At 35.7% G+C, this 24,059-nt stretch overlaps 1 protein-coding gene across 9 annotated transcripts in view; it reads left to right on the forward strand.

The window, feature by feature from the left end:
* CASK (calcium/calmodulin dependent serine protein kinase) overlaps positions 1 to 24,059 on the forward strand; it is a 391,721-nt gene that overhangs the window by 68,933 nt on the left and 298,729 nt on the right. For 4 of the 9 annotated variants that reach the window (XM_022556423.3, XM_089904603.1, XM_089904602.1 and 1 more), the window contains exon 2: positions 6,767 to 6,897. The exons of 1 other annotated variant lie outside the window; for it this stretch is intronic. In XM_022556423.3, the coding sequence (XP_022412131.1) occupies positions 6,767 to 6,897 (131 nt within the window). The remainder of the gene's footprint in view (positions 1 to 6,766; positions 6,898 to 24,059) is intronic. 4 more of the 9 variants (XM_022556426.3, XM_022556428.2, XM_022556431.2 and 1 more) reach the window with 1 other exon arrangement.

A 24,059-nucleotide genomic window follows, 5' to 3' on the forward strand; every position in this document is an offset into this window, starting at 1 on the left:
CTGTTTCTTCCTGGTTCAGTCTTGTGAGACTGTACCTTTCTAAGAATTTGTCCATTTCTTACAGGTTGTCCATTTTATTGGCATACAGTTGCTTGTAGTAGTCTCATGATCTTCTGTATTTCTGTGGTGTCAGTTGTAACTTCTCCTTTTTCATTTCTAATCTTTCTGATTTCAGTCCTCTCCTTTTTTTTTTTTTTTTTTGATGAGTCTGGCTAAAGGTTTATCAATTTTGTTTGTCTTTTCAAAGAACCAACTTTTAGTTTCATTGACCTTTGCTGTTGTTTTCTTTGTCTCTATTTCATTTATTTCTGCTCTGATCTTTATGATTTCTTTCCTTCTACTAACTTTAGGTTTTACTTGTTCTTCTTTCTCTAGTTGCTTTAGGTGTAAGGTTAGGTTGTTTATTTGAGATTTTTCTTGTTTCCTGAGGTAAGATTGTATTGCTATAAACTTCCCTCTTAGAACTGCTTTTGCTGCATCCCATAGGTTTTGGATCGTTGTGCTTTCATTTTCATTTGTCTCTAGGTATTTTTTGATTTCCTCTTTGATTTGTTCAGTGATCCATTGGTTGTTTAGTAGGATATTGTTTAGCCTCCACTTGTTTGTGTTTTTTATAGTTTTGTTCTTGTAGTTTATTTCTAATCTCATAGTGTTGTGATTGGAAAGGATGCTTCATATGGTTTCAATTTTCTTAAATTTACTGGGGCTCGCCTTGTGGCCCAGCATGTGGTCAGTCCTGGGGAGTGTTCCCTGTGCACTTGAGAAGAATGTGTATTCTGCTGCTTTTGGATGGAATGCTCTATAAATATCAATTAAGTTCATCTGGTCTACTGTTTCATTTAAGGTCTGTGTTTCCTTATTGATCTTCTGTCTGGATGATCTGTCCATTGATGAAAGTGGGGTGTTAAAGTCCCCCACTATTATTGTGTTACTGTCAATTTCTCCCTTTATGGCTGTTAGTATTTGCTTTGTATATTGGGGTGCTCCTCTGTTGGCTGCATATATATTTGCAATTGTTATATCTTCTACTTGGATTGATTCCTTGATCATTATGTAGTGTCTTTGTTTGTCTCTTGTAATAGTCTTTATTTTAAAGTTGATTTTGTCTGATATGAGTAGTGTTATTCCAGGTTTCTTGTGATTTCTATTTGTATGGAATACCTTTTTCCATCCTCTTACTTTCAGTCTGTATGTGTCCCTAGATCTGAAGTAGGTCTGTTGTAGACAGCATATATATGGGTCTTGTTTTTGTATCCATTCAGCCAGTCTGTGTCTTTTGGTTGGAGCATTTAATCCATTTACCTTTAAGGTACTTATTGATATGTATGTTCCTATTGCCATTTTCTTAATTGTTTTGGATTTGTTTTTGTAGGTCTTTTTTCTTCCCTTCCTCATTTGTTCTCTTGTCTTGTGATTTGATGACTAACATTAGTTTTGTGTTTGGATTCGTTTTTCTTTTTTGTGTGTGTCTATTGTAGATTTTTGGTTTGCAGTTACCATGAGTTTTGATATAGCAGTCTATATATACACAAGATTGTTTTAAGTTGCTAGTCTTTTAATTTCAAATGCATTTCCAATATCCTGCATTTGTGTTCTCCTCTTCTTACAGTTGCTGGGTTTTATGTCATATTTGTATGTAGATGATTTCCTACCTTTACTTTATGTTTGCCTTTACTGGTTTTCCATTTGTAATTTTCCATTTGTAATTTTGTAATTTTACAAATGGAATTTGTAATTTTCTTGTTTCCGGTAGTGGCCTTTTCTTTTCTGCTTAGAGAAGTTCCTTTAGCAATTTTTCCAAAGCTGGTTTGGTGGTGCTGAATTCTCTTAGCTTTTGCTTGTCTGTAAAGTTTTTGATGTATACATATAGCTGATTTACGTTGTTATACAGCAGAAACTAATACAACATTGTAAAGCAATTATACTCCAATAAAGATGTGAAAAAAAAATCTGAGTGAGAGCCTTGCTGGGTGAAGTATTCTTGGTTGTAAGTTCTTCCCTTGTATCATTTTAAATATATTGTGTTGCTCCCTTCTGGCTTGCAGAGTTTATGCTGAGAAATCAGGTGATGACCTTATGGGAGTTCTCTTGTATGTTATTTTTTGCTTTTCCCCTTGGTGGCTCCTTTTAATTTGGACAACTCAGGATTTAAGGTCTGGGAAATGTTCTTGGATTGAGTTCCTCCCCTCCATTTTCTTTCTTCTTTTGGTTCTACTTTCTGGGAAATTTCCTCAACTTTATCTGCCAGGCCTTCTATTGAGTTTTAAACTTCTTCATATATTTAGTTTTCAAGAGCCCTCATTTTGTCTTCTGAAAGTTCTGTTTTTGTTTCATAGTTATAGTATCTTTCCAAGGACATTAATGGTAGTTGGAAGTTTTTTTCTTGTTTAGTATGTTTCCTCTAAGTTGCTCTTTATGTTTTGATCTCTGTCTTCCAAATTAGACTCTTCTCCAGATGTTTTGGGAGGTTGGTTATCTACTTATGATTAGGAATAGAGCAGTGGTTCTTGAGGGACATTTGACAACGTTTAGAGACATTTTTGCTTGGCAAAACTGGCTGAGGGGGTGCTACTGTCATCTCCAGGTAGAGGCTGGAGACGCTGTTAGGCACCCTACAATGCACAGGACATCCTTGCACAACAAAGAACTATTCAGCCCAAAATGCCAACAATGCCGAGGTTGGAAAGCTGATTGAAAACTCTGAACTTGTGGAAGAACTTGTTGACTTTGAATTTCAAGGAAGGTGATCTGGTTGAGTGGTTTGAACAATATAACGTCATTATTTTTAGTCTTTCCTTCTGGGCTGGTCACATATTCAATAGAAAATCTTACCTTTCCTGCCTGAAGGGTAAAGATCTAGCTTCTAACATTCCCCCCTGTTAATGGGAAATGGGGATGGGCTGTCTACATTCAGTTTGTGTGTGATCACATAAACCCCTTGCTTTTCATATAGTATCCACTTCTTCAACTGCCTTCTGTCCCCAGTTCTAAGACCCTGTGTTTTACCCTCTCCAGATAATGGACCTCTGTGAGGATGAGGCAGAGTAGTTACCCGGTGGCATGGAGTAGAGGAGGAGGATCTAAGACTCTTAACTGCTTCTCTAATAGATTTCACTCAAGGTTTGAGTGTTTAGCCCCACCCTCTCTTTCTCAGTTATCTGGTGCTGCCACTTCAGGTGCTTCCTGAGAATTTTGTAGTGTAAATGAGTTTGGTTCTGAACTTTTCTTATTTTCTCCTTGCAATTTGGCGTTTCTATGAATGCTAAGCCAGTTACCATTACTCCATCTGCTTTCTTGCTTTCAAAATTTGATTATTAATTACTATTGTATTCTCTCATTCTCCCAGTCCTTTAAGACATTTTCTTTAGCCCCTTTTCTCTCATTTTAATGGGTTCAGGGAGAAAAGTTAATTTAGATGCATTTGCTAAATCTATCCTATTATCCTGGAGACCAACATATTATACTGTATTCTAGCATACTTTTATTTAATTCTAGTCACTTTTGATGTGCAATTGTCCCTCGGTATTTCCAGGGGATTGGTTATAGGATCCCCGCCAATACCAAAATCCATGGATGCTCAAGTTCCTTATATAAAATAGCATATTATTTGCATATAACCCACACATATGCCCCATATACTTCAAATCATCTCTAGATTACTTACAATACCTAATACATTGTAAATGCTTTGTAAATAGTTACCAGTGCAAATTCAAGTTTTGCTTTTTGGAACTTTCTAGAATTTTTTTTCATATATTTTCAATCCATGGTTGGCTGAATCAACAGATGTGGAACCTGCAGATACAGAGGGCCAACTGTATTTACTTTTGGTATCATAATGGTTCAATTCCTAGACATGACCTTTCTTCACATTAATGAAAGCTAGAGGAGATTATTGTGTGTCTGCATAGAGACACAGCTACATTCTTTTCAAAACCTTAGGGAAGTAATAGCAAATATTCAATTGTAACATATTCTAGTTTAATTGACCTTTTACTTTAAAACTTAGTATTCTGAAAGCAGCCAACTGCCTTGAGTAGAACCTTGTGCCACAATCCCAATCAATATTCAGTATTCTTAAAGAATTGGATAAAGAATATAGATTTTATCAAATCTGAAATGCCGTCAATTATCTTATCATTCCAGTTTGATTAATACCCTGGCCAGAATTAGTGGAAATATGAGAAAGATAGTAGTTTATAATGATGGCTTACAACTACCTCTGTCAGTATTCCCCCCACCCCCCATAATTATTCAAGAATCGACTGTACTATAGACTAAAAATTTAAGGATGAAATTTTAAGATTCAAAAAGAGTTTAGGCCAGACTGAAACCTAGGCCTCCTGAATTTTTGCTGTTCCTTAAACTGTCATTCAAGTATAACTAATAAGTGTAATACAGAATTTTTAACATACATTTTATTACACTCTCCTCCCCATTTTAAGATGGGAAAACAAGCCAGATTTTCTTATATCCTGTGTCTTTTTAGCGTTTTGATGAAATAAATATAATCAAGTCCTGCTAAAATTATAGACACTATATACTCATTCAAATTTTTTTCAGTTTCCACTGAGTTTCCAGTTGATGGATTAAATCCCAAAAAAAGTTAAAAGATTTTTCAGTGTCTTTTTAGTGTACTAAATGGTTCACCTTTTCTAACCCCCTGGATGTCACTGAGAGACAGATCTTTGAAACTCTTTACTCGTGACCTGTCTTCATGTCATCAATACTTCAGAGATAAACTCATTTTCTTTGCCTCACATTATAAAAGTAGCCTAAAGAACCAAGGATTTGGTTCCTTTTTTTCATTCACAGACTTAAACACGTTTTTGGTGTGTTTTTTTTTTTTTGTATCAGTATTCCCTTTTTTCTTGATTCTTCCTAGCTTTCTTCATTCTACTATTACTAAAAGGGTTGGGGGAGAAGCTATGTTTTCTTCCTCACCTTTGTTCAAACAGGAAAAAGTAAAGAATTGACTCTCTTGACCAAAAATGATCCCACATACAGATCTTGGAAAGTATCCAAAAGGTGTAGTGAATTGAAGCATACTACACAAATGTATATATAAATAGAGTCCCAAGGGTTTAATGTGTGTACAAAAACCAATTACGCTAAACATTTTCTGAAATTACTTGCTATTGTCAGGATAAGTAATCACAAGTAAGACATCCAGATTGAGAATGAAAACATTTGTGGGAGTCCTGACTCACATTGTTATATTGTCTTCTCACAGAGAAAAGTCTTTGAACAGTTTTGAGTGATTATCAAAAAGGTCCTTTTCCTATAGAGTTCTGAAAGGTACGCTATTACCATTTCTTTTCCTTCCAGTTTAGCTTTGTTAGGTTGCTTGAAGAGAGAGACTTGAAACTGTAGTGTAACTGATGTCCTGATGATTGATAGTGGGATGAAATCAACTGATTCATATGATCTCAGAGAAATGTTTAAGTCTAGGTTAGATTATATTCGTTTGCCTGTCCTCTGAAAGAATAAAGACAAACTTACACTTTAAGGCCAAAGTATCATAAGTGTCCTACTGTAAATGAAGAACTTTTCTGTCTTCTGATTGACCACATGCATCCAGGTGTACTGTTTCTACCTGTAAAAACCAATGAGAGTGTTTTGTTTCCTGAGGAGGGGGGAAATCCATACATGTATACATGTACATGTGTGTGTATTTAATAACTTAAACCATACTAGCCTTCAAATAAAATACTACAGTATATTGCGATTGCATTCTACATTAATCAATAGTTGATTCAAGCATGTTGGATTATCTTTAGTTCAGATACTTATTTGATAACTATTAATCACAAGGAACAGAGTGTGTTTTTGTGTTTTTAATGCCTGGGACCGGGCATTGTTATTTTATCAGTCATTACAGTTGATTCAACTGTATGGTCAATATTGAGAGCCACCGATTTCAATTGAGGAGAGGACTGGGTAAGAAAGTGACTGGACCACTGGTTTTGCTAGTAGAAATTACTTCCTTTCCTATGGCAGTTGAGAATAATGCTAATTTGAAGTTTGAGGAGGATGAAGGATTTCCCTGTGACTTCACGTGAGACTGTAGAGGTTGTTGGAAACTAAATCATGTAGGGCTTTCTCTTTGTGAAGTGTCTATTTAAGTCTTCTGCCCAGATTTCCTTGTAGTATATTTTCTTATTTAAGAATTATTTATGTATTTTGGTTCTTGACTAAATACATGTGTTGCAAATACCTTCTCTCTGGGATTTTAAGCAGAAACATAATATCAGATTTTCATCTTTAAAGCATCACTTCAAGAATGAATGGGAGAAACAAGTTTTCAGTGGTCCTAGTAGAAACTGGTAGTGGTTTAGACTACAGAATGAGTCATGCAGAGAAGTGGACAGGATTAAGAGATATTTGAAATAAACTCAGTAGGACTTGTTAGTGAAGATTAGATAAGTGATGGCTAAGATGAGAGAATGATTTAAGTTTCTGGTTCAAAAGGTAAAAGTTGTATACACTACCACTGTGAACTATTATTTTGTTTAAGATGCTGATAATATGTAGAGAAAATTACAGAGATTATTTGCCTTGAATATAAGAACACTATCTCAAATTTTTAAAAGTGATTTTGAAAGTAAATTTGTTTCTTATTTTATAGAAAAATGTGTTCAAAACTATATTAAATTCTATTTTGAAAGCTATGGCTATAGTAGACAATGAAATATGAATAAACTGTTGAAAGGAAATAGAAACTTAAGAAAATCAACAAATTAAACTTGGATATTTTTTTTTTTAGGGGTCCCTTCAGTGTTGTACGACGATGCATCAACAGAGAAACTGGGCAACAATTTGCTGTAAAAATTGTTGATGTAGCCAAGTTCACATCAAGTCCAGGGTTAAGTACAGAAGGTAAGAGATGGATTTCAAGTAAGTTATTTGATGTCTGGCTTTATTTCATTTCCAATCCATCTATCAACTTAACCTTCATCTGGGGGTGGGGAAGCAGAGGGTGTAATGTAGTGGGAAGTGGGTGGAGACAGTTTAAATTCCATTCTAGTTTGTCAGATTTCTAGAACGTAGTATTTGAAAGATAGCTAGATTTTATCAACAGTGTTACGAAGTCATCTAGGATTGCTATTGGCCTATGTTTTTTGAATAGAAAGGAAGTAAAATCTGAAAATATATTTTTTAGGATCTAACTTGTAGTCCTATAGTATAGAACATGGGATGGGAAGGGTGAGAAGGGAAATAATGGCACAAATATAATCATTGCAGATTCAAAAGAAACTAAGATGAGTTCCCTTCAAGTCCATAACTTATTACCCTTAGGATTGTGATCTAATAGAACTAAAAGACTAATATGTCACATATTGCTTAAGTCACTTATGGTGTATATGTGTAAATTTGAAAGATCAGTACTGCTAGGACTTGCAGGACTCAAAATTTTGTTTCAAGACATTGATATGGCTAATCATATTTATGTATAAATATTTATAAACAGTACAGAAAGATTTTAAAAGTTTTTTTTGTTTGTTTTTTGCTGTTTTAAGCCATAGTTCCATGTAGCCATGATTCACATATGGTCGCACTTCAGATGGCACAATTATTATTTGAACGTTTCTAATTAGCCTGTCTTCTGTCTTTAGACTTTTTCGCAGTCCAGTAAAAGACATATCCTTCTTAAGTCCTTTCCTTCTTAATCCCAAGAGCAATGCAGTTAATAGTTTAAATTGGAAAAGCTAAGGCAGAGTAGCCTGTTTATATTTTAATCAGTTATCTTACTTTAAGAAGTAGAAGCCCAGATACTGTGAGTTCCAAGTTAATCTATTCCTGCAGATCCCTTTTCAGGATCATTACTTTTAAATACTTTTTTGAAACCTTCTAAATTATTATTATCCATATACTGAATGTAGAAGATTCATAGAAGTTGTTAAAAAGAATCAATAACTGATTTTTTTTTTTAGTGCTTTAATCTTTCAATTCTTAAGGTAAGATTTAGGGATTTTATATCTTACAGTTTCATATTTTGGAATTGGCTATTATTACTTTTGAATACAAATTATTTTATAAATTTAGCAGAATTTAAAATTCACTTCTAATCAGGTTTCACCACTATATTATGTTTGCTAAAACTTTTTAACTGCATTTAAGTTTAATATACTGTATTTGATTTTCTGTACCTCAGTTGTCAACTAATTTTAACAAAAAGCTTTCTGAGTACTTAGGTAATTTTGTATAAACCTAGTTCATTAAACATATAGATGTGTTGAATCTTTATTTCTCTTAAATGTTTTGATACTGTTGATGAATTTAGTAAGATTTCAGTTTAAAATCACAAGTCTAAATCAATTACTCAGTATACCTATATTATGTTGATTTTGTTTATCAGTATACCTAATTCTGAATCTACAGACTAAAGACATTTTTTATGGAGACAATTAATTACTTTCTCAGTTATCTGAGGTTCTTTCTTCTTTTTAAAAAAAAAAGAAATTTATTTATTTATGGCTGAGTTGGGTCTTTGTTGCTGCGCGTGGACTTTCCCTAGTTGTGGCGAGTGGGGGCTACTCTTCGTTGTGGTGTGTGGGCTTCTCATTGCGTTGGCTTCTCTTGTTGTGGAGCATGGGTTCTAGGCATGCGGGCTTCAGTAGTTGTGGCGCACAGGCATAGTTGCTCTGCGGCATGTGGGATCTTCCCGGACCAGGGCTCGAGCCCATGTCCCCTGCATTGGCAGGAGGATTCTTAACCATTGCGCCATCAGAGAAGCCCTTGGCTGAGGTTCTTTATTGACAGATTTCTTCAGCAAGGAATCTCTGTAGCTATAGACCCAGACTGCCAGGCTGAATCTCATTTATTGTCACGTAGCCAGGGAGTCAAACACCAAACTTAAAAAGATGGGGTTGGCGTATCATCCATGTCTCTGAGGTTAAGTCTTCTGAAGTTCACTCATTTGTCGCTTTGGCATTGCTTTGAGTATGTAAATGTCTTCAAGTCCTATTCTGAAAACAAGACTAGGGCATTTCATTAATCTTATATGGTAGGGTCACAACCTATAGATATTAAATGATATCCAATTGAATTCTGCATATTACTCATGACTTTATCTGGTTTTGATAAGGGTTTGATGTTATTCAAATGAAAATGTGCAATTGTTCCTTTATATTTATGGCACCAAAATGTAGTTTTCCCATCTTCTTTAGCACAATGACACTCGCAATGGTTAAGAAACAGAATAAAAATTTCATCTCCACCCTACCACAACTATTTTTCCTTTTGAAAAAAAACTTGCAGTGGAGTTCCTATACACACTATTGCTTATTTTCACACTAGCTTACTTTATTTTAACTTGCACACATTTTATTATAAGATATATAATAAATAATAAGTTATTTATTTTATATTATAAAACCTCTTTGAACAGTATCCTCCACCCCCAACTTCTTTCAACATTTTTCCAAAACATTTGCCCTTCCAGTGCATTTACAAATTGTTAGTGTCCAAAAATGACCTTATTCGTGGCTAAGGGTAGGAGATGTCGTATTAAGAAGAAACATATTTTGAAGTGAAATTTGAAGTACAATAAAAAGGAATCTATAAGTTTAAACAAAAGTACCTAGAAATATCTATATTTACCATTATATTCTCTTCTTTTTTTAAAATTAATTTATTTGGTTGTGCTGGGTCTTAGTTGCGGCAGGTGGGCTCCTTAGTTGTGGCTTGAGGGCTCCTTAGTTGCAGCTCACTGTCTTCTTGGTTGCAGCACATGGGCTCCTTAGTTGCGGCACACGGGCTCCTTAGTTGTGGCTTGCCGGCTCCTTAGTTGCAGCATGGGGGCTCCTTTGTTGTGGCATGTGAACTCTTAGTTGCAGCATGCATGTGGGATCTAGTTCCCCGACCAGAAGTCAAACCTGGGCCCCCTGCATTGGGAGCACAGAGTTTTAATCACTGCACCACCAGGGAATTCCCTATATTCTCTTCTAATTAAGCCTGTCTCTCAAGCAACAGATAATTTAAAATCTATTTTATTCTTTATGTTTTCTTTTTTATTTTATTTTTGTCATTTTGATTTATTTAATGTTTGTCATTGTGTCAGTATTTTTTCTTGTTAGTACATTTGTATTCAAATACATTATTGAATAAAATAAGTTTCGTGAAGTGTCATCTGGGAAACTAAAGTATGCTATTTATTTGGATAGGTCATTATGATACAAAGACAAGTAAAAAGAGCACCTATTTTTAAAAAATTTTTATTAGAGTATAGGTGATTTACACTGCTGCATTAGTTTCTGCAAAAAGCGAAGTGTATCAGTTATACCTATACATATTTTAGATTCTTTTCCCATATAGGTCATTACAGAGTATTGAGAAGAGTTCCCTGTGCTATACAGTAGGTCCTTATTAGTTATCTATTTTAAGAGCACCTATTCTTAAGAAACTTGCAGTTTAATAGTCCCAACCATTGTTTCTAATATTATTTTTATAAGAAAAAATATGTAATAAATTCTAAATATATAATTTAAAAATTAGCTTTTGAAATGAAAAATGTATAGTAGTTAAAGACCACTTATATGTTTTAATATTTTACATTGTCATTGCTCTATTGAAGGTCAGATGTTGTAATTATTTGAATATCTGTTCTCTGTTTTCTCATTAAAATCATATTTTTTTTGTTCAATAGCAGTTCTTATAGGCTGCAGAGTATCCAAGAAACCCTTAAATTGTAAGCAGAATTATGTATATATGTTCATTTTCCAGAAAAAGAGTCTACAGTTTTTATTAGATTCCTAAAAAGCATATTATTCCTAAATGGTTAAGAATTTATCCTTTCACATATATGAAAAAGTGAAGTTGACTCTTATGAATGTGACGTGAATAAGAAGTTTCTATTAAATGAAAGCTAGGTGAATTTCTATTAGGATTGGAGGATATTTTCATCCTTAAATACACAGCCTCCATTAATGAAATTCCTTGATTATTATCTTAAAACCTTTAATTAATGGACATTTTATCTCTTACTCTGCTGAGCCACTAATTTAAAGTTGACTTTTTCGTTTTAAAAATAAGTATCAAAATTAATTCAAGCAAATTGTTAATAGGGAAATTTAAGGAATGTAAGATGTACAGAATTGGAAACTGAATTGACAGGAGTTCTGATATCTTGAAGGGACTCAATTCTTTATGGCTTAATTTAAAAAGTTCAAAAATGGTGGTTTTTATTTTAGAATATTAAGTTGTCTTCTAGAAAGAATATAGATTGGGTTCCAGTTTGCATAGTCTCCAAGAATATCTCATTCAAAAAATCCCAGATAGCAGATGTTAGCAAAATTGGAGGAGTAAGGGCCTTTGATAATGCTCATCTCTATAAAAACAAAGGGGAAACTGGCAAACGTTGTCAAAATCAGCTTTTTCAAAACTCAGGAACAACACATACAGAGAGCTTCTGAGCAAGGACTAAGCTAACCAAGCGTAAATAGTGGCCACATACAACAAAGGATACAGACTTTCCAGAATTAGTTGCGAAAAGTCAGTAAACAAATGAACGGGAACAATGATAACAAGAATAAGAACAAGAACAAGAACAACAACAAAAACCCAGCAACGGTAACAACAAACCCTGGAGGAGGGGAGATTCTTATTTCCAGAGTTGGCACATTACTTAAAACATCTAGTTTTCAACAAAAAATTATGAGTAATGCAAAGAAAGTATGGCTCATTAACAGGTGAAAAAGCAAGCATATCAAGATATACATAATTGAAGTCTCAGAAGGAGAGAAGAGAAAGGGAAAGAAAGAATATCTGAAGAAATAATGGCTCCACATTTCCCGAATCTTATGAAAAACATAAACCAACACATCCAAGACGCTCAACAAATTCTAAGTACGATAAACTCAAAGATACATCATAATCTAACTGTCAAAAGCAACAGTGAGAGTATCTTGAAAAGAGCAAGAGAGAAGCAATTCATCATGTACAAGGTATCCTCAGTAAGATTAACAGTGATTTCTCATCAGAAACCATCATGTCCAGGAAACATGAAATACCATATTCAAAATGATGAAAGAAAAAGATTGTCTACCAAGAATTCGATATCTGGCAAAACCATACCTCAAAAATGAAGGATACATTAAGACATTTCCAGATAAACAAAACTGAGAAAATTCATCACTAGCAAACCTGCCCTACAAGAAATAGTAAATGTAGTTCTTAAGGCTAAAAAGAAAACACTAGATAGTAACTAAAACCGTGAGAAGTAAAAGAGCACAGTAAAGGTAACTACATATGTAAATATAAAAGGCAGTATAAATATTTTTTGATTATAACTTTTTCCCTCCTGATTTAATCGAGAACTGCATGAAGTAATAATTATAAATCTATGTTGATGGACATAAATGAATAAAGGTGTAATTTGAATGAAAATAAGAGCACAAAGGAGGGAATGGAACTGTATAGGATGAAAGTGTCTGTATACTATTGAAATTAAGTTTATATTAATCTGAGCCATATTGTTACAAGTTAAGATCTTAATTTTTATACTCAAGTGAGGAAATAAGAAAATAACCCCCAAAATATAATTTAAAAGTTACAAAGGGATTAAAGGGGTACACTAGAAAATATCTATTTAATGCAAAAAAGTCAATAATGGAGAAACACAAAAACAAAAAAGACATATAGAAAACAAATAGCAAAATTGTAAACATAAATTTTACAGTAAGTCCCATACATATGAACGAGTTCCATTCCGAGAGCATGTTCTTAAGTCCAATTTGTTCGTAAGTCCAACAAAGTTAGCCTAGGTACCCAACTAACACAGTAGACTGTATAGTAGTGTACTAAGTTATGTGATTGGGCATGTGAACGTATGTTTGCATCTTTGAAAGCTCACAACGTTTTCTTCTTTCTTTTTCTTAGGATTTAAATTTCATTTTATTTATCTTTCTTACAATTTTATTGAGATAAAATTAATGTACAGCACTGTATACATTTAAGGTGCATAGCATGATGATTTACATACATCATGAAATGGTTATCACAGTAAGTTTAGAGAACATCCATCATCTAATATAGATACAAAATTACAGAAATAGAAAAAAATTATTTTCAAGGTTTAAATTTTAAATAATGAGTTTAAATATAGAGAATGTGTACATGGTACAGTATTAGCTTTTCACACTTTAAATTTGGTGAAAATAAGGTGAATATTTTTTGTGAATGCCTACCTTGTTAGTTATTTTATTTGTCAGATAAATCGATTACTTAATGTAAAATCTGAGTTCTTATTTTCATTTTTTTAAGCTTTTTATTTTATATTGGAATATAGCCAATTAAAAATGTTGTCATAGTTTCAGGTGCACAGCAAAGTGACTCAGCCATAAATATACATGTATCCATTCTCCCCCAAACTCCCCTCCCATCCACGCTGCCACATAACATTAAGCAGAGTTTCCTGTGCTATACAGTAGGCTCTTGGTTATCCATTTTAAATATAACAGTGTGTACATGTTGATCCCAAGCTCCCTAACTATCCCTTCCCCCCATCGTCCCCTGTGGTACCCATAAGTTCGTTTTCTAAGTCTGTGAGTCTGTTTCTGTTTTGTAAATAAGTTCATTTGTATCATTTCTTTTTAGATTCCGCATAAAAGGGTTATCATATGATATTTCTCTTTCTCTGTCTGACTTACTTCACTCAGTATGACAATCTCTAGGTCCATCCATGTTGCTGCAAATGGCATTATTTCATTCTTTTTAATGGCTGAGGATTATTACATTGTATATATGTACATCTTCTTTATCCATTCCTCTGTTGATGGACATTTACGTTGCTTCCATGTCTTGGCTATTGTAGACAGTGCTGCAATGAACATTGGGGTGCATGTATCTTTTCGAACCATGTTTTTTTTCTGGATATATGCTCAAGAGTGGGATTGCAGTGTCATATGGTAGCTCTGTTTTTAGTTTTTTAAGTCACCTCCATACTGTTCTCCATAATGGGTATACCACCTTACATTCCTACCAACAGTGTAGGAGGGTTCCCTTTTCTCCACACTCTCTCCAGCATTTATTGTTTATGGATGTTTTGATGGTAACCATTTTGACTGGTGTGAGGTGATATCTCATTATAGTTTTGATTGGCATTTCTCTAATGATTAGCAATGTTGAACATCTTTTCATGTATTTGTTGGTCATCAGTATGTGTTCTTTGGAGAAATGTCTATTTAGGTCTTCTGCCCATTCTTTGATTGGGTTGTTTGTTTTGATGATATTAAGCCTCATGAGCTGTTTGTAAATTTTGGAGACTAATCCCTTGTCAGTCACATCACTTGCAAATATTTTCTCCTAGTCTGTGGGTTGTCTTTTCTTTTTGTTTATGGTTTCTTTTGCTGTGCAAAAGCTTTTGAGTTTAATTAGGTCCCATTTGTTTGTTTTTGTTTCTACTTCCGTTATTCTGGGAGACGGATCAAAAAAGATACTGCTGCGATTTATGTCAGAAAGTGTTCTGCCTATGTTTTCCTCTAGAAGTTTTATAAGGCCCAGTCTCACATTAGGTCTTTAATCCATTTTGAGCTTATTTTTGTGTATGGTGTTAAAGAATGATCTAATTTCATTTTTTTTACATGTAGCTTTCCAGTTTTCCCAGCACCATTTGTTGAAGTGACTGTCTTTCCACCACTGTATAGTTTTGTCTCCTTTGTCGTAGGTTATTTGACCATAGGTGTGTGGATTTATTTCTGTGCTTTCTATCCTGCTCCATTGATCTATATGTATATTTCTGTGCCAGTACCACACTGTTTCGATGACTATAGCTTTGTAGTATAGTCTGAAGTCAGGCAGCCTGATTCTTCCAGCTCCGTTTTTCTTTCTCAAGATTACTTTGGCAGTTCGGGGTCTTTTGTATCTCCATACAAATTTTGAGATTTTTTTGTTTTAGTTCTGAGAAAAATGCCATTGGTAATTTGATAGAAATTGCAGTGAATCTGTAGATTGCCTTGGACAGTATAGTCATTCTGACAATATTGATTATTTCAATCCACGAACATGATATATCTTTCCATCTGTTTGAGTCTTCTTCGATTTCATCAGCATCTTATAGTTTTTGGAGTACAAGTCTTTTGTCTCCTTAGGTAGGTTTAATCCTAGGTATTTTATTCTTTTTGATGCAATAGTAAATGGGATGTTTCTTGACTTTCTCTTTCTGATCTTCCATTGCTAGTGTATAAGAATGCAACAGATTTCTGTATATTAATTTTGTAACCTGCAAGTTTACTAAATTCATTGATGAACTCTAGTAGTTTTTTTGGTAGCATCTTTAGGATTTTCTATGTATAGTATCATGTCATCTTTAAACAGTGACAGTTTTACTTCTTCTTTCCCAATTTGGATTCCTTTTTATTTCTTTTTCTACTCTGATTGCCGTAGCCAGGACTTCCAAAACTATGTTGCATACAAGTGGCAAGAGTGGACAACCTTGTCTTCTTCCCGGTCTTAGAGGAAATGCCTTCAGCTTTTCACCATGGAGTATGATGTTAGTGGTAGGTTTGTCATATATGGTCTTTATTATGTTGAGGTATGTTCCTTCTCTGCCCACTTTCTGGGGAGTTTTTATTGTAAATGGGTGCTGAATTTTGTCAAAAGCTTTTGCTACATTTATTGAGATGATTATATGGGGTTTTCTTTTGTTTATTTTTTTAAACATTTTTATTGGAATATAATTGCTTTACAATTGTGTGTTGGTTTCTGCTTTATAACAAAGTGAATCAGTTATACATATACATATGTCCCCATATCTCTTCCCTCTTGTGTCTGCCTCCCTCCCACCCTCTCTATCCCACCCTTCTAGCTGGTCACAAAGCACCAAGCTGATCTCCCTGTGCTATGCAACTGCTTCCCACTAGCTATCTATTTTACATTTGGTAGTGTATATATGCCCATATATACACTACCACTCTCACACATTGTCCCAGCTTACCCTTCCCCTTGTCCTCAAGTCTATGATCTAGTAGGTCTGTGTCTTTATTCTCGTCTTGCCCCTAGGTTCTTCATGACATGTCTTTTCCTTTTAGATTCCATATATATGTGTTAGCATACAGTATTTGTTTTTCTCTTTCTGACTTACTTCACTCTGTATGACAGACTCTACGTCCATCCACCTCATTACAAATAACTCAATTTCGTTTCTTTTTATGGCTGAGTAATATTTCATTGTATATATGTACCACATCTTCTTATCCATTCATCTGTCGATGGACACTTAGGTTGCTTCCAAGTCCTGGCTATTGTAGATAGAGCTGCACTGAACATTGTGGTACATGACTCGTTTTGAATTATGGTTTTCTCTGGGTATATGCCCAGTAGTGGGATTGCTGGATCATATGGTAATTCTATTTTTAGTTTTTTAAGGAACCTCCATACTGTTCTCCATACTGGCTGTATCAATTTACATTCCCACCAACAGTGCAAGAGGGTTGCCTTTTCTCCACACCCTCTCCAGCATTTGTTGTTTGTAGATTTTCTGATGATGCCCATTCTAACTGGTGTGAGGTGATATCTCATTGTAGTTTTGATTTGTATTTCTCTAATAATTAGTAATATTGAGCAGCTTTTCATGTGCTTCTTGGCCATCTGTATGTCTTCTTTGGAGAAATGTCTGTTTAGGTCTTCTGCCCATTTTTTGATTGTGTTGTTCGTTTTTTTAATATTGAGCTGCATGAGCTGTTTATATATTTTGAAGATTAATCCTTTGTCCGTTGATTCGTTTGCAAATATTCTCTCCCATTCTGAGGGTTGTCTTTTCATCTTGTTTGTAGTTTCCTTTGCTTTGCAAAAGCTTTTAAGTTTCATTAGGTGCCGTTTGTTTATTTTTGTTTTTATTTCCATTACATTAGGAGGTGGATCAAAAAAGATCTTGCTGTGATTTATGTCAAAGAGTGTTCTGCCTGTGGTTTCCTGTAAGAGTTTTATAGTGTCCAGTCTTACATTTAGTTCTCTAATCCATTTTGAGTTTATTTTTGTGTACGGTGTTAGGGAATGTTCTAATTTCATTCTTTTACATGTAGCTGTCCACTTTTCCCAGCACCACTTATTGAAGAGGCTGTGTTTTCTACCCTGTATATTCTTGCCTCCTTTATCAAAGATAAGGTGACCATATGTACGTGGGTTTATTTCTGGGCTTTCTATCCTGTTCCATTGATGTATATTTCTGTTTTTGTGCCAGTACCATACTGTCTTGATTACTGTAGCTTTGTAGTATAGACTGAAGTCAGGGAGCCTGATTCCCCCAGCTCCGTTTTCCTTCCTCAAGATTGCTTTGGCTATTCGGCGTCTTTTGCATTTCCATACAAATTGTGAAATTTTTTGTTCTAGTTCTGTGAAAAATGCCAGTGGTAGTTTGATAGGGATTGCATTGAATCTGTAGTTTGCTTTCGGTAGTACAGTCATTGTCACAGTGTTGATTCTTCCAGTCCAAGAACATGGTATATCTCTCCATCTATTATTTGTATCATCTTTAATTTCTTTCATCAGTGTCTTATAATTTTCTGCTTACAGGTCTTTTGTCTCCTTAGGTAGATTTATTCCTAGATATTTTATTCTTTTTGTTGCAATGGTAAATGGGAGTGTTTTCTTAATTTCACTTCCAGATTTTTCATCATTAGTGTATAGGAATGCCAGAGATTTCTGTGCATTAATTTTGTATCCTGCTACTTTACCATGTTGATTGAGTAGCTCTAGTAGTTCTCTGGTAGCATCTTTAGGATTCCCTATGTATAGTATCATGTCATCTGCAAACAGTGACAGCTTTACTTCTTCTTTTCCGATTTGGATTCCTTTTATTTCTTTTTCTTCTCTGATTGCTGTGGCTAAAACTTCCAAAACTATGTTGAATAATAGTGGTGAGAGTGGGCAGTGTTGTCTTGTTACTGATCTTAGTGGAAATGGTTTCAGTTTTTCACCATTGAGGACGATGTTGGCTGTCGGTTTGTCATATATGGCCTTTATTATGTTGAGGTAAGTTCCCTCTATGCCTACTTTCTGGAGGGTTTTTTGTCATAAATTGGTGTTGAATTATGTCAGAAGCTTTCTCTGCATCTATTGAGATGATCATATGGTTTTTCTACTTCAGTTTGTTAATATGGTGTATCACATTGTTTGATTTGCATATATTGAAGAATCCTCACATTCCTGTAGTAAACCCCACTTGATCATGGTGTATGATCCTTTTAATGTGCTGTTGGATTCTGTTTCAGAGTATTTTGTTGAGGATTTTTGCATCTACATTCATCAGTGATATTGGCCTGTAGTTTTCTTTCTTTGTGACATCCTCGTCTGGTTTTGGTATCAGGGTGATAGTGGCCTGGTAGAATGAGTTTGGGAGTGTTCCTCCCTCTGCTATATTTTGGAAGAGTTTGAGAAGGATAGGTGTTAGCTCTTCTCTAAATGTTTGATAGACTTTGCCTCTGAAGCCATCTGGTCCTGGGCTTTTGTTGGTTGGAAGGTTTTTAATCACAGTTTCAGTTTCAGTGCTTGTGATTGGTCTGTTCATATTTTTGATTTCTTCCTGGTTCAGTCTCGGAAGGTTGTGCATTTCTAAGAATTTGTCCATTTGTTACAGGTTGTCCATTTTATTGGCATAGAGTTGCTTGTAGTAGTCTCTCATGATCCTTTGTAGTTCAGCAGTGTCAGTTGTTACTTCTCCTTTTTCATTTCTAATTCTATTCATTTGAGTCTTCTCCCTTTTTTTCTTGATGAGTCTGGCTAATGGTTTATCAATTTTATCTTCTCAAAGAAACAGCTTTTAGTTTTATTGATCTTTGCTCTCGTTTCCTTCATTTCTTTTTCTTTTATTTCTCATCTGATCTTTATGAATTCTTTCCTTCTGCTAATTTTGGGGGTTTTTGTTCTTTCTCTAATTGCTTTAGGTGTATGGTTGGGTTATTTATTTGAGATGTTTCTTGTTTCTTAAGGTAGGATTTTATTGCTATAAGCTTCCCTCTTAGAACTGCTTTTGCTGCATCCCATAGGTTTTGGGTCGTCATGTCTCCATTGTCATTTGTTTCTAGGTATTTTTTGATTTTCTCTTTGATTTTTTTCAATGATCTCTTGGTTATTAAGTAGTGTATTGTTTAGCCTCCATTGTTTAGCCTCCATATTGTATTTTTTACAGATTTTTTCCTGCAATTGATATCTAGTCTCATAGCCTTATGGTCAGAAAGGATACTTGATACGATTTCAATTTTCTTAAATTTACCAAGGCTTTATTTGTGACCCAAGATATGAGCTATCCTGGAGAATGTTCCATGAGCACTTGAGAAGAAAGCATATTCTGTTGTTTTTGGATGGAATGTCCTATAAATATCAATTAAGTCCACCTCGTTTATCATTTAAACCTTGTCTTTTCATATTTATTTTCATTTTGGTTGATCTGTCCATTGGTGAAAGTGAGGTGTTAAAAGTCCCCTACTATGGGGGCTTCCCTGGTGGCGCAGTGGTTGAGAGTCCGCCTGCCGATGCAGGGGACACGGGTTCGTGCTCCAGTCCGGGAAGATCCCACATGCCGCGGAGCGGCTGGGCCCGTGAGCCATGGCCACTGAGCCTGCGCGTCTGGAGCCTGTGCTCCGCAACGGGAGAGGCCACAGCAGTGAGAGGCCCGTGTACCACAAAAACAAACAAAAAACAAAACAAACAAACAAACAAAAGTCCCCTACTATGATCGTGTTACTGTCGGTTTCCCCTTTTATGGCTGTTAGTATCTGCCTTATGTATTGAGGTGCTCCTATGTTGGGTGCAGAAATATTTACAATTGCTATATCTTCTTCTTGGATTGATCTGTTGATCATTATGTAGTGTCCTTCTTTGTCTCTTGTAATAGTCTTTGTTTTAAAGTCTGTTTTGTCTGATATGAGAATTAGTACTCCAGCTTTCTTTTGATTTCCATTTGCATGGAATATCTTTTTCCATCCCCTCAGTTTCAGTCTGTATGTGTCCCAGGTCTGAAGTGGGTCTCTTGTAGACACCACGTATATGGGTCTTGTTTTTGTATCCATTCAGCAAGCCTGTGTCTTTTGGTTGTAGCATTTCGTCCTTTTACTTTTAAGGTAATTATCAATATGTATGTTCCTGTTACTGTTTTCTTAATTGTTTTGTGTTTGTTATTCTAGATCTTTTCCTTCTCATTTGTTTCCTGTCTAGAGAAGTTCCTTTAGCATTTGTTGTAAAGCTGGTTTGGCTGTGCTGAATTCTCTTAGCTTTTGCTTGTCTGTAAAGTTGTTACTTTCTCTGTGAAATCTGAATGAGATCCTTGCTGGGTAGAGTAATCTTGGTTGTGGGTTTTTCCCTTTCATCACTTTAAGTATGTCCTACCACTCCGTTTTGGCTTGCCGTGTTTCTGCTGAAAGATCAGCTGCTAACCTTATGGGGATCCCCTTGTATGTTATTTGTTGTTTTTCTCTTGCTGCTTTTAATATTTTTTCTTTGTATTTAATTTTTGATAGTTTCATTAATATGTGTCTCGTCATGTTTCTCCTTGGATTTATCCTGTATGGGACTTTCTGTGCTTCCTGGAGTTGATTAACTGTTTCCTTTCCCATACTAGGGAAGTTTTCAACTATAATCTCTTCAAATATTTTCTCAGTCCCTTTGTTTTTCTCTTCTTCTTCTCGGACCCCTATAATTCGAATGCTGGCACGTTTAATATTGTCCCAGAGGTCTCTGAGACTCTCCTCAATTCTTTTCATTCTTTTTTCTTTATTCTGCTCTGCATTAGTTATTTCCACTCTTTTATCTTCCAGGTCGCTTATCCGTTCTCCTGCATCAGTTATTCTGCTATTGATCTCTTCTAGAGAATTTTAAATTTCATTTATTGTGTTGTTCATGATTTTTTGTTTAATCTTTAGTTCTTCTAGGTCCTTGTTAAACGTTCCTTTTTTTTTCTCCATTCTATTTCCAAGATTTTGGATCATCTTTACTATCATTATTCTGAATTCTTTTTCAGGTAGACTGCCTATTTCCTCTTCATTTGTTAGGTCTGGTGGGTTTTTACCTTGCTCCTTCATGTCCTGTGTGTTTTTCTGTCTTCTCATTTTGCTTAACTTACTGTGTTTGGGGTCTCCTTTTCACAGGCTGCAGGTTCGTAGCTCCTGTTGTTTTTGGTGTGTGTCCCCAGTGGCTAAGGTTGGTTCAGTGGGTTGTGTAGGCTTCCTGGTGGAGGGGACTAGTGCCTGTGTTCTGGTGGATGAGGCTGGATCTTGTCTTTCTGGTGGGCAGGTCCACATCTGGTGGTGTGTTTTGGGGCGTCTGTGACCTTATTATGATTTTATGCAGTCTGTCTGCTAATGGGTGGGGTTGTGTTCCTGTCTTGCTCGTTGTTTGGCATAGGGTGTCCAGCACTGTAGCTTGCTGGTCGTTGAGTGGAGCTGGGCCTTGGCGTTGAGATGGAGAATCTATGGGAGATTTTTGCCGTTTGATATTACGTGGAGCTGGGAGGTTTCTTGTGGACCAGTGTCCTGAACTTGGCTCTCCCACCTCAGAGGCACAGCCCTGACACCTGGCTGCAGCACCATAAGCCTGTCATCCACACTGCTCAGAATAAAAGGGAGAAAAAAGAGAAAAGGAAAAAAGAAAATAAAATAAAGTTAAATTAAATTACAAAGTTATTAAAATAAAAGAAAATTATTAAAAAAATTTTAAGTAATTAAATAGAAAGAAAGAAAGAACAACCGAACCAAAACAAAAATCCACCAATGATAACAAGTGCTGAAAACTATACTAAAAAAACACATAAAAAAACAAAAAAATGGACAGACAGAACTCTAGGACATATGGTAAAAGCAAAGCTATACAGACAAAACCACACACAGAAGCATACGCATGCACACTCACAAAAAGAGAAAAAGGGAAAAAAAATATATATCCTTGCTCCCAAAGTCCACATCCTCAATTTGGGTTGATTCGTTGTCTATTCAGGTATTCCACAGATGCAGGGTACATCAAGTTGACTGTGGAGATTTAATCCGGTGCTCCTGCGGCTTCTGGGAGAGATTTCCCTTTCTCTTCTTTGTTTGCACAGCTTCTTGGATTCACCTTTAGATTTGGCCCCACCTCTGCATGTAGGTCGCCTGAGGGCGTCTGTTCTTCGGTAGGACAGGTCGGGGTAAAGGAGCAGCTGATTAGGGGGCTCTGGCTCACTCAGGTCGGGGGATGGGAGGGGATGGAATGCAGGGCGAGCCTGCTGCGGCAGAGGCCGATGTGACGTTGCACCAGCCTCAGTAGTGCTGTATGTTCTCCCGGGGAAGTTGTCCCTGGATCACGGGACCCTGGCAGTGGCGGGCTTCACAGGCTCCTGGGAGGGGAGGTGTTGTTAGTGACCTGTGCTTGCACACAGGCTTCTTGGTGGCTGCAGCAGCAGCCTTAGCATTTCACATCCATCTCTGGTGCTCACCTTGTGGCCCAGCATGTGGTCAGTCCTGGGGAATGTTCCATGTGCACTTGAGAAGAATGTGTATTCTGCTGCTTTTAATGGAATGCTCTCTAAATATCAATTAAGTCCATCTGGTTTAATGTATCATTTAAGGTCTGTGTTTCCTTATTGATCTTCTGTCTGGATGATCTGTCCATTGATGAAAGTGGTGTGTTAAAGTCCCCCACTATTATTGTGTTACTGTCAATTTCTCCCTTTATGGCTGTTAGTATTTGCCTTGTATATTGGGGTGCTCATATGTTGGGTGCATATATATTTACAAGTGTATCTTCTTCTTGGCTTGATCCCTTGATCATTATGTAGTGTTCTTCTTTGTCACTTATAACAGTCTTTATTTTATTTTATTTATTTATTCATTTACTTTTGGCCACACCTCGCGGCATTTGGGACCTTAATTCCCCGAATTCACACCCCCTGCATTGGAAGCACCGAGTCTTAAGCACTGTACAGCCAGGAAGTCTCAACAGTCTTTATTTTAAAGTCTATTTTGTGTGATGTTAGTATTGCTACTCCACCTTTCTTTCTATTTCCATTTGCATGGAATATGTTCTTCCATCCCCTCACTTTCGGTTTGTATGTGTCCCTAGGCTGAGGTGGATCTCTTGTAGACAGCATATATATGGGTCTTGTTTTTTGTGTCCACTTAGCCAGTCTATGTCTTTTGGTTGGTGCATTTAAACCATTTGCCTTTAAGGTAAATTTTGATATGTGTATTCCTATTGCTGTTTTCTTTATTGTTTTGGGTTTGTTTTTGTAGGTCTTTTTTCTTCTTTTGTTCTCTTATGGTTTGATAACCATTTTAGTGTTGTGTTTGGGTTGTTTTATCTTTTGTGTGTGTATTGTAGCTTTTGGGTTTGCTTTTCCCATGAGGTTTTGATATGGCAGTCTGTATATGTACAAAGTTTTTTTTTTTTTTAAGCTGCTAGTCTCTTTCCTTCCTAGAGGAGTTCCTTTAGCATTTTTTGCAAAGCTGGTCTGGTGGTACTGAATTCTCTTTGCTTTTGTTTGTCTGTAAAGCTTTTGATTTCTCCATTAAATCTGAATGAGAGCCTTGCTGGGTGTTCTTGGTTATAGTTTCCTCCCTTTCATCACTTGAAATAAATCCTGCCACTCCCTTCTGACTTGCAGAGTTTCTGCTCAGATATCAGTTGATAACCTAATGGGAGTTCCCTTGTATTTTAATTTGTCATTTTCCCCTTGTTTCTTTTAATATTTTCTCTTTTTCTTTATTTTTTTCAATTTGATTACTATGTGTCTCAGCCTCCTACATGGGACTCTCCTCGCTTCCTGGACTTGGTTGACTGTTTCCTTTTCCATGTTAGGGAAGTTTCAACTCTTATCTCTTCAAATATTTTCTTGGGTCCTTTTTCTCTCTTTTCTCCTTTTGGGACCCCTATAATGCTAATGTTGCTGTGTTTCATGTTGTCCCGGAGTTCTCTTAGGCTGTCTTCATTTCTTTTCATTCTTTTTTCTTTATTCTGTTCTATGGCAGTGATTTCCATCATTTTGTCTTCCAGGTCACTTATCCGTTCTTCTGCCTCAGTTATCCTGATATTGATTCCTTCTAGTGTATTTTTCATTTCAGTTATTATATTGTTAATCTCTGTTCCTTAGTTCTTCT

This window comes from Delphinapterus leucas, chromosome X, assembly GCF_059928025.1.
Source record: "Delphinapterus leucas isolate spDelLeu-1000000601 "Yukka" chromosome X, BTC_Dleu_Yukka2, whole genome shotgun sequence".
Lineage (NCBI taxonomy): Eukaryota > Metazoa > Chordata > Mammalia > Artiodactyla > Monodontidae > Delphinapterus > Delphinapterus leucas.